This window comes from Sminthopsis crassicaudata, chromosome 3 (genome assembly GCF_048593235.1).
Source record: "Sminthopsis crassicaudata isolate SCR6 chromosome 3, ASM4859323v1, whole genome shotgun sequence".
Taxonomy (NCBI): domain Eukaryota; kingdom Metazoa; phylum Chordata; class Mammalia; order Dasyuromorphia; family Dasyuridae; genus Sminthopsis; species Sminthopsis crassicaudata.
The window spans coordinates 474,152,511-474,167,732 of NC_133619.1; the positions used below are offsets into that span (position 1 = coordinate 474,152,511).

The following is a 15,222-nucleotide window of genomic DNA, read 5'->3' on the forward strand; positions in this document are numbered from 1 at the left end:
TTTCTTAAAAGATTTCTCCTCAAAATAAGCAACATGAAAGCATTTGCAATAGCCTTGATTGGTTGGTGTACTTCATTCTCTAAGATAAGCAAAATGACAGCAGAATGATAGTCAAGTAAATATGCCTGACTGGGCATTCTATATACTCTTTAAAATGCAGGAGAATAACCCTTTAAGAATCATTACACATTCGGTTTTTTTATTTTTTATTTTTGGTTAACATGCTTATATCCTTAGGGCTTTCCATTTCAACCATCTGTGCAGTAGGTGATGAACTTTTCCCCGGGAAGAAGACACTGGGATGTCTATATGAGACTCTGCTAATGCAGGAAATGTCTATCAAATAATGACAATTTAGGAAAAAAATCAGACCAATACAAGTTTGAATGCTGTAGGTCGGACACAAATAGTTCCTATAAACATTTGGGGTGAACATCTCTGCCCATTTCACATTTCTAATTCAATTCTTTTTTGCTCATAGAGTACATAGAACCTTCCCTTAATGAGGGCATGCCATGCTGGGAGGTCTTCTGCTATCTCCCATTTTATACAATCAGTTCTAAAGTTCTTAAGAGAGACCTTAAGAGTGTCCTTGCACTTACCCTGTGTGAGCTCTCCATAAAAAGACTATTTTTTTTTAAATGGAGTAGCTTCTTGTCTCTCAGCAGCTGGTCTCTAACTTTCCACAGTTTGCTGTAAAAACAAGGTGATTAAACACACCAGCCTGTTTACTTAAGAATGTTGAATGGATTAACACTTTACACCTGGAGCCCTAGTCCTTTTTTTTTTTTTTTTTTTTTTTTTTTTTTTCCCTCTTCCAGGTGCAATCTATGAAGTTTTCTGTAGTTGGATTCAAAGGTCAAAGGCTCATGGAAGCTGAGGACATGGCTTGAAATTCTGTCTTGGTTGGGTATATTCTTTGGGATGTTGGGCCTATCATTTTACATTCTTGGGACTCAGGGATGGGACTTGATGACTTGTGAGATCCCTTCTCTAGCTCTATAATGCTATAATAACAGCTCTCCCCCAACCCTCAATCCTATTTTGCTTAGATAAAAAGCCCTATGGCAATGTTTTAACTGAAGGTAATGCTTTTGTTAATGACAGTTCGAGTTGACCCTGGAGCAGAAACCAGGGTGTATTCTCAGTAGAGAGGCGCCATCTCTTGATTTCTTATCCCTATGTTCTCTGAACCAGTAGAATCTTACAGGAATAATCCTAATTGATTTTTAAGGTTTTTACATAATCTTCTGAGAGACATTAGTCTTTTAGTTACTTTTGTCCATATGTGTGTGTGTATATCCATCACTACTGTTTGATACATTTAAAAATAGTAATTAAATGACTATTAAATTAGCAAATATTTGACCCACAGTGCTCTTCCCTTCCAGCCTCCAATATTAGTGGATTAAGTTTCTGAGGAAGCGAATAGTGTAGAAAAACTTCTCTTCCCCCACGTAGAGTTCATATTGGGGGAAAAGTCAGGCTAAGCCCTGCCCTTCTTTTGACCAGCCTCTGTTTGCCAGTGGTTTCCTTCTGATGCTAGAACCAGCCTTCTTAACAAACAAGGATATGCCAACAACCTGGAATGATTTTAGCAGCCAAACCACATATTGAGATATATGTATATGTATATGTATATGTATATATGTGTATATATATGTATATATGTGTATATATATGTATATATACACACACATATGTAGTATCTCTCTCTCTCTATATATATATATCTACATATGTAGTATATATCTATATATGTAGTGTATATATAAGTTCAGTTTTTCCCCACTTAAGTCAATGAAAAACTATGTAATTTGTCCCTGTTGGAACAAACTTCTTCCTCTTCTGTCTCTTGTTTCCTATGGGTGGAGGGAGATCTAAGATAGTGCTTCAGCTACTTATATTCAATCAATCAAAAACATTTAATATAACTTAATATAAATGTGAAATAATGGAATATAAATCTCTGGCTTTCTCTAAAGGTGCATATCGTCTAGCTGAGAAAAAGAAGGATGTACATTAAAAAGCAACTTAGATTAAAAGACAATATATAAATGCCAGAAGAATAGCATGTTGTGGTGGTGGGGATATTATGAGAATTCAGAGAATGGAGGAGAAAACCTTTCAGGTTGAAGTGGTTATGAAGGAAGTAAGAAGAGTGCTGAGCCTTGAAACGAGAGGGAGTGTTCAAATCAAAAGGATGGACATAGGGGAAAACTGATGAATTCATTCAGACTGATGAATGAAGCTTCCAAGGTAATTATGTAATGTGTGATTTAAACAGTGAATATAAGAGACTGGTTTGAGTAAGGGTGAGGTATGTAATTTTATGAAAAGGAATAGTTGGACATAAGTCTGGAAAATGAGAGAAGCAGTGTGATCACATATAAAGTGTTAAACTCAGAATCAAGAAGACATAAATTCAGATGTGGCCTCTGCTACTTACTTGCTATATAACTATGGGCAAGTCAATGTGTGAACCTTGTTTTCCTTATCAGTAAAATAAGAAAAATAATACCAGTCCTTTATACCTTCCTCATAGGGTTGTTATGAAACTCAAACTGGAAAACTGGAAAAACACTCTGAAAGTATTATGTGAATGTTCTGAGAAATAGTTCTGAGACAATATGATGTTCTATTTAATATCAATGTTTATTGATATTAACTAACTATAAACATATTTTTTATAGAATTTAATTAGAAACAGTTCTAGAACAAACAGCTATCCTATTATTCTTTCATATTTAATCTTCTACAGACTACCTTCTGTTTTAATAAGCATGTTAGGCTATAAGCTTATTCTCTGCTGATCGAAGATACAGTTCAGTAATATAACTGACAATAGGAGGAATGGATGACATGTTCCTCATCCCATCCCCACATTATTATTATTTTTTTTTTTTGCTGAGGCAATTGGGGTTAAGTGACTTGCTCAGGATCATACAGCTAGGCTATGTTTAGAGTCTGAGGTCACATTTGAACTCAGGTTCTTCTTCTTTTTCTTTTTCCCCTGAGGCTGGGGTTAAGTGACTTGCCCAGGGTCACACAGCTAGGAAGTGTTAAGTGTCGGGAGGCCTATTTTGAACTCGGGTCCTCCTGAATTCAAGGCTAGTGCTCTATCTACTGCGCCAACTAGCTGCCCAATTATTTTGATTTCTGATAGGTCTCTTGTATCTATTTTGAAAGCTTTCCTTTCCAGTCATATAAAGCTTGAGTATTATGGCAATATCTATTAAAAAAATGGTAACAATTATCCATAAAAACTTAAGAATAACAAAGAAGCATTTATCAAGAGTTTCCTAAGTATTAGGCTTTGTGCTAAGTGCTTGGGATACAAAGAAGGGCAAAAATAGTTTCTGCCTTCAAGGAGCTGAATTCTGAGACAAATTGCAAAAAGCCAGATACAATGTAGAACAGAAAATAATATCGAAAGGAAAATAGTAGCAGCTAGGCTAGATAAGCAAAGCCCTCATACAAAAGGTAGGATTTTAGTTGAGTTTTGAAGAAAGCCAGGAAAAGTAAGAGGAAGTGATAAGGAGGAAGAGTGTTACTGAGCAAAAGGAAAAACTAATACAAAAGGCACAGAGATAGAAGGTGGAATGTCATGGGTGAGAAATAGCAAGTGTACCAGGGTTGCTGAGCGTAGAGTGTAGAAGAATTTGCCTCAGTTTCCTTATTTGTAAACTGAATTGTAGAAAGAATTATAAATATTATATTACTGAATAATGTCTGAGCAACAAAACCCAAATTATGAAGACATTATTAAAATGTTAAATACCAGACTATATATTTGATATTGGAAGTAAATGGTAGTCACTAGTATTTACTTAAAAGGAGAGCAACCTAGTCAGACTTACACTTTAGGAAAATAATTTTTGACGGTTGGAAAATTCATTAAATGGGAAAATACTTGAGGTGAGAGATCATAACCAAGATAGTGGTCATGTAAGTAGAGAGAAGGAGCTGAGAAAGGAGAGATGACAAGATTTGACAATGGAACAGATAAGTGGGGTGAGTGAGAGTGAACAATGTAACTGAAGTTGAGAGCCGAAGTGGTTAGCAGAGTAAAACTTCAATAAGGTTTGTAATAGAGAAGTTTGGAAAAGGGGAGCATTTTTGGTGAAAAAAAGATGTTTTGAGTATGTTGAATTTGAGATGCCTATGAGAAAAATAATTTAAAATGCTCAAAAGGCAATTGGGCATGTGAGGCTGTAGCTCAGGTCAGAGACTAGGTGTGGATATAAGAATCTGGTAGTCACTAACAGAGAGATTGATGTTGAACTAATGGGAACTGATGAGATCATCACATGAGATAAGCAAGAGGCAAAAGAAAAGAAAGCAATGGCAAAATTCTTTCTATGATAAAGGTCTGATTCTTGTACAATTTATGGGTTGAATTATCTAGGATATTTTAGGCTTTTATTTGCAATACAAAGATTTGTCTCCCTTAGTCAACGAAAAATTACAAATTTCTGATGTTTAACTGATGTTCTCCAGTCATTCTTTGCAAGGTATTCAGTAGACAATTATATCATAATCACTCCAACCTCATTTTTTGGGGTGGTGTTTAGATAGAAATAGTCCTGGTTCAAGTTGCTATCACGTTCTAATTCCTTTATGTACAGTGTTTTTTGAATTTTTGCATGGGTGGATACAATTATTGCTTTTTGTAATTGAATAAAAGTGTTAGGATATAAGCTCATTCTATAAAGACTCAGTGAAAGTACCTTTGGTGCAACTCTAGTGCTAGCTAAGACAAAAAGGATGATATGTATTTCATCTTATTCCCACAGGATTTTCATCATCACCACTATCTTGTCATGATTGTCATCATTACACAACTAGGTGGCACATTGGATACAGTCCTGAGATTGGAGTCAGGAAAGGCTCCTCTTCCTGAATTCAAATCTGGCTACAAGATACTACTTATGTGACTGAGCAAGTCACTCACTCCTGTTTGCCTCTGTTTACTCAATTAGAAAATGAACTAAAGAAGGAAATGGCAAAGCATAAAATTTGGACAGGTGTCCATATCAAAATAAGAGTGTACATCTTTATGCAGAACATTTAAGTGTTCTGGCAACATTTACAAAGCTTTATAATAGCCTAGTTCATCCATTTTGGAAGGCAGTGCAAACTGAGTGAAACTAATTACAGTGTTAGCCTAGGATCTTGGGTAAGATAAACTGGGCAGGATCAGAAGTAGTAGGCTAAGTAGGTGGTCTTCTACCAGCTAAAGCCACTTTAGTTAGAGGTACTAAACTATATGGTCCCAACTTAAGAATAATAGAGATAGTGACAGCAAGATTTGGAACTTCTCCTGGGATAAAATTTAGGAATTTAGGAAGCTTACGAAAAATTAGATGAAAAATAGGGGAAAATTAAAGTCAGGAGTAACATTGTTGAGAAGTTGCTAAGGATAGATGCATGATGAATTTCCATGAGAAAAGTTGTTTTATTCCAAAACAGGTTTTTTAAAATAGAAAACAAAACACAAAACAGAGAAAATTTTTTGTAAATCTGCAAAGTAAGTAAGTTGAATAATGTGAACAAAAAAGATGTTCCTAGTTTTATTTGGAAGTTTAAGTGAAAATTAAGTCAGGAAAATATTTGAAGATATTTTCCTGGTACCCATTTCAAGGTATTTGCTTTTGCAGAAGTGTTTTATACCTATGTCTCATTTCACACCCAAGAACAAACCTTCTGGAACCAAAATCCTTTTATAAGGCTATTTTTTTTTTGAACTGTAATCTTAAGTCCCTCCTCTGACTTCCCAACATTAAAGAGCATCTGATTTCAGCAAATCAACTATCATTATCAATGAAAACTTCCTTGAGTTTTTCTTTGCCGGTTAATAGTTTTATGTGATCAGAGAGTCCTTACAGCTCATCTAACCAAAAAGATTACTCAGAAAGTTACCTCTAAGTTTTTTGGTTGTACCTTTTTTTTTTTTTTTTTTTTACTAGAAATCCCTGCATAAAGAATTACACCAAATTCTCTCCATAGTTATAATCATATAATTCAAAGATCAATTATCTTGTCACAGTTTGTAGCCCCAAGTGTCTTCTTGTTTTAAAAGTTTATCTTATGAATACTGCCTATTGATCATAACATACATATACTTTTGAAGTAAATGCCAATTTTGCCAATGAGTAGAACCCAAAATTCAACATTCTCTTATACATGACTAAATTTCACCATCCAAATTGTTCAACTGAACCCTACTACAAATGTTTTCAGGCTCCGATGCAGGACAGGAATTCAAAGCATGCATCTGAGTATTTAATGGTGTTAATTTCTGGCTGCACATAAACATCAGTTTCATTTAACAAGTCAATATCTTAGGAAAGTAAAGCAAATAAGTTCCAGTGAGAAGCAGCAAGATGGGTTCTTCAGAACTGCAAGAAAAATAGCCCAGCGACAGATGCCTGGCTATTCGGAAATATACTTAAGGTTTATCTTTAAGTGTACTTAGTTCTTAAATATTAGAACCGCAGCCCAAATCACAGATTCTTCACCTATTTATTTGCATATAAAGGAAAAGGCAGAAGGGAAAATCCCTAACATAAAATGGTATCCTCTCAAATGAAGATTTGTTTAGATTTTTTTAATTCAAGCATGCCTGCTTTGCTTTTCAACTACAAAGCTCAATCATGCCTGGAGCAAATTTTGAATTGAAAGCATAACTAATGAAATAAAGGTTGCTTTTTTTTTTTTTTTAAACTAGCAGACATTTGTTAAGAAAAAGAGAATTTCTCTTACCTGGAAATATAGAAGGCCTTTTCTTAGGACGCCTCAGGTGAACAGGGTCCAAATTCTTAATGTTTCTCTGCAGTCTTCCTCGAATGTCATTTCCTATGAGCAACTCTGGTGGCAGGCTACTCCGTCTTGAAGATTTATGATCATTCTGAGATCCATTTAGTTTGTTCTTCGTCCTGGAATATAAATTACTGTCATCAACTGCCATCGTACATGGGTTAGCCCTTAGCAGCCAGAGTTTGAGAAGCCAATGGCAGCGGCAGCCGCAGCCATCCCAAGCTCTGACGTTCTCATGCTTTACCAAACACTTGTTTGGTAAGTTTAGCAAGTTGATAGGCGTGGGCTAGACAGGTGTAGAATTACTAAGTAGCCCCTCCTTTCCAACAGTTAATAGCACAGGGGAGGAGAAGCATGAAAATCATTAGGCTGACAACAGTTTTCAGAAAACTCGGAGATTTGAAAAAGTGGAAAGTCCCAGCAGCCTATCATGTAAGGGTCCTTATTTGTAACTTCTTAAGATTCTCTACAGCAAGGAGACTGCATAGTTAAGAAGAAATGCAGTGATCATGTCTAATTTTTTTCTTTTTTTAAAGAAATCCTATGGTTTTCCCAAGCAACCTCTTCTAAAAAGTGTTCACAGTAGAAGACTATCTTTGTCATTTTAAAATAGATTCAGAATCAGAGCTATGTGTACATACTTCAAGATGTGTGTGCATGTTCAGAACAAACTTCTGTGCTTAATAAATTTCTTATCTAACTGATAATAAATAAAAAGCCTGGCAAAACAAGATTGGAGAAGACTTGAACAGCATTATAATTGTCTGTAAACAATTTTATCATCTGCATATGGCAAGGTTTGTGTGACAGCAGCAAATATTGCACTTCCTCCTTCCTAAATTTGCTTTATAAGGAAGGGAGCTACTTTGAAAAGCATCTGGCACTCAGATCAGGAATCCAGGAAACGAGTGTTAATTCCAGAAGTGATGACAAGCTTCTGTGTTAGAAGGAGCTGGTGACTAAAATTTTAAGGTCTTTGAGGGGGTGGGGTTCCTCCTCATTTTAAATCTTTGGGGTCAATCAGTCAATTGCCTTAGGAAAGGGGGGCATTTGTTCTGTATAGTTTCTTATTTGTGCCAATTCTTCCTTTTCTCTTTTCCATATTTTTCTGGTTCATCATTGCTATTCCTCCCCTACTTACACTCAGATCTTTTCTGTACAATTCTGCCTAGCTAACTATACACAATTCCTATCCTTGTCCTTCTTTCAGAGGAATCCCCAAGGCTAGGTTGGTAAGCATACACCTCACATCTATTAGCACTGTGTGTCAGACTTTAGTCCTACATCTTTTCTTCCTATTACCTGGCATGGTAATTAGTGGCAGAGAGAAGGCAGATTATATAAAATTAAAAATAGTTGCTCTCCCCTAAGGAAAAATAAATTCACTTTTTATTCTCAGTCTATTCTTTCTCTGGGTGTATTTTTAATGACAAAGGCATAGTACAGTACAGAATAGGTTTGCGTTTATACCCATTTAAAGTGGATGCCAGTCTGCTGAAAATGTGTTTAGTCAGAAAGACTGGTTTTTAAAATAAGAATTCAAGAGACCATTCAAAATCACTGAGTTGCTGAACAACTGCTGAGTTACTTAGGTTTCCTGGATGCTAAGTAGGTTTCACTGTGTTAAAATTCACAAGTTGTGCCTTCTTACTTAATGAAAGACATAGTAAGTGGAAATTTCTTTCCCTCTTTGTCCTACAGCAACGAGGGTTCTAAACCATAAATTTTTCTGAGTATAAGGATTTTTTTACTGTATGTTTCCTGCATTATCAGAACTCCAATTAGCCAATTTTATTGTTAGTCCCTATGCCAGTACTGTTTAACTGGGGCTACCTATATTCTTTCCCCCTTGGAAACAGGAAAAGGGGACTCATATTCTGCCAACAAATATATCAAAACAATGAGAATCCTAAGAAAGCTACTTTTAAAAGCACACAGGTTCATAGATTTAGAAAAATCTAGAAAAGCCCTTAGAGCTCATCTAGTACAGCCCTGTAATTTTGCAGATTAGGAAACTGAGGTTTAGAGAGGTGACATGATTTGCTGGAAGGCACACAGCTTACTGCTACCCTAGATATATGATGACCGTATAGAACATGAGAGATGACTATAGTGTTAAACTATGCTTTTGTGACTTACTCTTTATGTCTTTAAAAATAATTATATTTAAAAGAATGGTGCTGTTTTGTCTCCTTCCAAGCAAATAGGCTATCATGTTAAATGGAAGGATTGAACAAGAATCAGCTAACCTGAGTCTGAGTCCATATTTTGTAAATGACCAATTATATGAACTTTGAAGTCACTTAATCTGTACTTCAGTTTCTTTTTCTATGAAACAGAGATTATACCTATTATCTTCCAACTCATAATAAATATTGTGAAGCTAAAGGAGATGTGAAAGGTGTTATTAACAAACAGTGCCATACACAAATATAAGCATAATATATAGTTATAATTTTGTTTTTATTTATATATCCTAAAAGAACTGAGGAAGAATAATCCATATCAGTTATACATTGTTACATATAAATATATATATACATGTATATATTATATCTAAATTCAATTTGTAGAATGACCCTGTTATTATTTTTAAAGTTTATCCAATATGTAATATTTACAAGCATTAGAGATCAAACTTGGCTCAATATGTAATCTTCTCGATTTCCTCAAAAACTTCTTTGCCTTCTCTTGTCTTCTATTTTTTCTTCCATAATTCATTCGTCTTCACCTCTTAGAATGTAAACTCCTTGAGAGTAGGGACTTTTGTGTTCACTTGCATCTTGTTCACTTGCTTACTAAGCACTATCTGTCCTTCATTTGTCATCCCATTAAATGTAATTGATTATAAGATTTTCTTTAATAATAAATTTTAATTGATAATTTAATTGAGCAAATTTGTTTTTATATCACATATTTGCCCAATGTATCTCTCTTCTATTCCTTGCCTCCCCTTCCCCAAAGACATCCTTTATAACCAAGAGTAAAAGAAAAATATAAAATGGTTCAAGAAAACTAACCAATGAGCTGAAAAACTCTGAAATAGTCAGGATTCCACATCCATTGTCCCTAACCTCACCAAAAAGCAAGGGAGGTGCTTCACACATTCCCTCTTTAGGGAAAGAATGGTCATTATAATTTTGTAGCATTCAGTTTTGATTATTTTGTTGTTGTTCTCTCCATTTACATTGCTGTATTCTTTATGTATATTGCTTTCTAGGTTTAGCTTCATCAATTGATCTAAGTTTCCCCATACTTCTCTATATTTGTTAAACTTGAAGTTTCTTATTGTACAGTAATATTCTATTATATTCATGTACCATAATTTGGCTATTTGTAAAAGATAGACATCAACATTGTTTCCAGTCACTTTCTTGGCATGATTCTAAATTGCTTTTCAAAATGGGCAGAGCATTTCATAATTCCACCAATAACTGATCTTTTTTACCATCTTTTCATCATTGGCTACTCTCATTATTTGCTAATTTTCTGTATATGAGGTGTTGTCTCAGAGTTGTTTTGATTTTCATTCCTCTTATCATATGTGAATTGGAGTAATCTTTTATATGGACGTTAATCTCTTTCAAGTTTTCTTAAAGAATACTTGTTCTTAACCTTTGTTCCTTTATTTATTGAGGAATGGTTTTTGACAAGCAGATTTTTAATGGGCAATGGAATGAAAGAGATGAACAGAGAAGAAATTAAAAATGTTAATTATTTGATATGACATTGTTAAAATATATTTCAAATAAATATATTCCTTTATCTGTGAATTTATGCTTTAGTTACAACATAAAAAATAATATTCACATAAATTATAATTTTATAATCAAAATTAGGAGGTAACTTATAGACTTCTGGGCACTTTTAAATATTCTTTGTTTAAGAGACCTCTATACAGATAATACTCTTTTCCATTAAATCTGTTTGTTTGTTTTTTTGAGGAAAAATGATGGAGCAATCTGGATGTATATACTACAAGGAGTACTGTCTAGCAGGAACAATTTCCTTACGTACATTTGAATGTTCTTAAATCCCTAAACAGAGAAATGGGGAGGGGTAAAATATCCCTAAAATATATAAATATATAAATACACACACATATATGTATAAGTATATATATATATATATATAAACATGTGAGTATACGTATGTATGTATATATGACTCATAATTTTAATAATGACCAAACATAAATTTACACTTGATTCAATTTAAGTGAAACTCTTCATGCTTCATAAAATTAAACTAATCCTTCCTTCCTGAATCATCTACTTTTCTGTGACTGCTAAAAATTGGGATCTCTTTTTTATGAGAGTCAAAAGAAGAATATGGCTGTGTGTAGAGGTTGAGACGCTCATAAATTATGATTTTTAAAATAACTCTCTAATTAAATGATATTAATATGTAATGAGGGGTAGCTGCCCTGGAGGCAGGAGGACTTGAATTCAAATTTGATTTTAGACACTTGAGAGTTACTAGCCACATGACCCTGGGCAAATCATTTAACCCCAATTGCCTCACTTAAAAAAAAAAAATAGTAATAGGAATAATCATGGTACTGGTCATGAGATCAAAGACAGAAAGGGAGGTCCAATATACACCAAAATCTCCATAACAACACATTTTTGTGGAAACAAAGTGGGTGCTCATTGATTAATAATTTCAACACTCCAAAAGAATGCTCCATGAATAAAATGGAATATTATTGTGGAGGAGGAAAGACAAATAAGAGAAACTGAGGGAGACATGGAGGGAGCTATATGAGCTGATGCAGAGTGAATGAACAAAACAAAAAGAAAAATAACGAAATTGATTTCCATATGCCTGTCAAACTTTCTGTCCCCTCTTTTTACTTTATAATCTGCTAATGGCACATTTGATGTAAATTATACCTATCTCTTCAGGAAGATTTTTTACTACTTCATAGAAAAATAAAATAAAATGAACAATATCATATAGCCATGATTTCTCCCTGAATTCAGGTAGTTCTTAAACAATATTTTAAAAATGGCTTTGCTTCCTATTAGTAAGCTGAAATCCAAGAGACTTTTTACAGCTGTAAGTAGTAGTACATTCCTAGAAATGATCAACCAAGAATGTATTAGGGCTGTCAGAGTTAGTCATGCCGGCTCTAAGATCTTGACTGAACTGTATCAAATGTTTAGTTAATGAGCCCCTTTTCTGAACTTCTTCTCTGTGTTTATTCTGAGATTTCCCTTGGATTTCCCCTTCTTCTGCCACCCAAAACCATAAATAGCAGTTTCCCAGGCTCCTCCATTGTTGACAGCTCTATTAGCTTTCTCCACTACTGAGTTACTGTCTGTCTCCCTATAACTTCCACACTCTGGTTCCAGTAGTGACCACTGAAATAACAGAGGGAATCTAATTTCTACTCTGATAATCCTCTGAATATTTGTAATTAATGAGGTTCAAATATATCTTCTTTTTTCACACTAAACATTTCCAAGTTTTTTCAACTTCATCTGATATATCTTCCACACAACACTTTTATTCTTCTGGCTACAATCTAGTCTGCCAACATTCCTATTAAAACCTGGTTCTCAGAACTGGCAAGGTACAGTGGAAAAAAAAAAAACAAAAACAAAACAACAAAACTTTGAATCACAGACTCTGGATTCAAATCCTGGTTCTGTCATCTAATACTTATTTTACCTTGAGCAAATCATTAACCTGTCACATGGTTAATCATGAGTCCCCATTTAGAACACCTTTTTCTCATCTGGGGGAAAAAAAAAAAAAAAAAAAAAAAAAACAAAGTTCGAGGAGAAGATAAAGTAGCATGGAAGTTGGACTAGGTGACTTCTAAGCTTCTAACTCTAAATATATGATTCCACGATCTTCCAAATAGTTCAGATATAGTCTTTCCTGATGTGAATGAATGTAATATATCTTTTGATGCCACCCAAGACTGTATTAGTTTTCTAAGCAGTCACATCTTATTATTGAGTTGTTAACTGAACTTCCTGGGTTTTTGAAATAATTTTTGAAAATGTGAAATTATGAATTTAATCATCAACAAATATGAATATTTCAATATGCAAAGAATAAGAGAATTATATTTTAAAAACTTTTTAAAAATAAAAAATTATGTTAAAAAACTGATCTTGTTAGTTAAATTTAGCACAGTAATAAAATTCCTCAGTCCTCTTGTTTTTTTCTTAATTTTAAATTAAAAAAAAATTATAACATGCTATGTCTCCTTCATCTTCTACTTATGCAATTGACTTATTTTAAAACCAATTATATAGTACTTTGTATTTATTGTAGTTAAATTTCCACATGTTGAAAATATTACAGACTGACTATACAAAATAGTCTGATCACCCCAAACCTATTTGCAGTTTTAAATGCTAGAAATAATGATGTTTTGGAAAATAAATGGAATTAAGCAGCTTAATTTATTCCGTATGACATATTTATTTAAAAGTATTTGCTTGACAATTTATGTAGAAGCTCCAAGATTGTTTACATGTTACTTCATTCAGATTTTGGTTAAATGAAAAAAAGCCCTGTCTACCAGTATAAACTGCATCTCAATTACCTGGTCCATATACGAGGTCTGCCTTAACTTTCTTCACTAAGACTTTGAATGGATTAAACTAATTAATGACCTAGTTTCTTAAATGAAAGGTGCTGGAAGAGTACAAAGTAAAAAAAAAAACACACACACAACAAAAAACAAAAACAAAACAGTAATAGCATGCTTAGAATCTATAATGATCCATAAAATGTTAAGTATCATCCTCATAGGTGAATTTATATCTTTACCATTCAGGTATAGTTTATGTAATGCTAGGTTGGGAATTAGGAGACACGTGTACCATTTGATCTGTTACTTACTCCTTGGATGACCTAGAACAAATTCCTTCATCATTTACTGACTCAGTTTTGCCATCTATAAAGTAAGAAAGACAATAGTATATCTGTTCCAGAACACCTGACTGGAGATCTGGGTGGATTGCATATCTGTGAAATAGTTTAGGCTGAGATACTATTTATAAATACATTGCTATTCCTATTCTTTTGAATCTGATTAAATTTGGCATATATTTTTAAAATATGACTGCCTGCTCCAATATTTTGTGATCCTTCTTGCTTGGGTTAAATGAGGCTATAGCTTAAGAGCCACTAACAGGCTGTTTTGTTTTAGTCTGAGTCTCTTATGTGATCTACACCTCAGGATTTCACCTACATTCTTTGGTCTGGTCTTGAAGGTTCAGAAATCTTTTCTTGTCAATTCATCTAGTGATAAATAGGCTCTAGGAAGCCAATTCATACTAATAAATTTCACAGAACTGTGACATAAGCAATTTGTTAATTGACAGTGGAAGATGAATCTGGCACAAGAAAAGGAATGAGCTATCTGAAAAGACCTTTTTTCCTATATATATATTTCCCATGGGTGACTAAGGTCACTAGTGGGGGGAAAATAAACAACCAACTACATAATCAGCAGGTTTCTCTGTGAGTATAGATTTAGAGCAAAGAGAGATATTCTAAAAAAAAGAGAGAATTCCATTAAATTAGAGGAGGTTTTATGAACTCTATTTTAGGTGTATATTATTTCTATCTAAAGACCCCATGTTGGTCATTTCAAATCAAAGCACAATCTCCCTTGAGAGAAAAGCAGGTAAATATTGTTATATTCTCATTATCCAACTCCCTTTTTCCAGCAGACTGTTATTAGTTAACCAAAAAATGTTTGTCATTACACTATTTCCTCATGAGATAAAACTCAGATACAGAAGAGATTTCAGACTGCCGGTCCAACCTGTACTTGAACAATATACTCTACAATATATTCAAGGTATGGGTCATTTAGTCTCTATGTGGAGACTTTTGGTGAGTATGAACCCAATTTTTCTTCATTCTAGGCAGTTCACTTAACTATTGGAAGGTCCTAACTTAAGAAGGGCTGCTAGGTGATTCAGTGGATATATTGCTGGGCCTAGAATCAGGAATTCTCATCTTGTGTTCAAATCTGACCTCAGGTACATACAAACTGTATGAGCTTGGGCAAATCATTTAACCCAGTTTGCCTAGTTTCCTCCTCTATCAAGTGAGTGGAAAAGGAAATGTCAAACCACTTTGCTAAGAAAATCCCAAAATGGGGTCACAAAGACATGGACATGATTGAAATGAGTGAACAATAATTTTAAGACCTTTTTTCCTATATTTTTATAATTGCCCTCCCTTCATTGGCCCTCCTCTAAATTTTCCTATTTTTCAGAATAAGAAAACCGATCTCCTTCAAGCAATCCTCATTTGGCATGAGACCTCCAGTCTATTCACTATATCAGTCACTCTTCCCCAAACTGTGTCCCTGTATTGAATTCATCCTCAAGATATAATATTGAGTGAAAGGATATTCCCCTTCCC

General features: G+C 34.1%; 1 protein-coding gene across 1 annotated transcript in view; it reads right to left on the reverse strand.

Annotated features, from left to right (window-relative positions):
• The window catches only part of FRY (FRY microtubule binding protein), a 467,849-nt gene that overhangs the window by 379,097 nt on the left and 73,530 nt on the right, over positions 1-15,222 (reverse strand). The window contains 1 exon segment of the mRNA XM_074303532.1: positions 6,766-6,938. Coding sequence (XP_074159633.1) covers positions 6,766-6,938 — 173 coding nt within the window.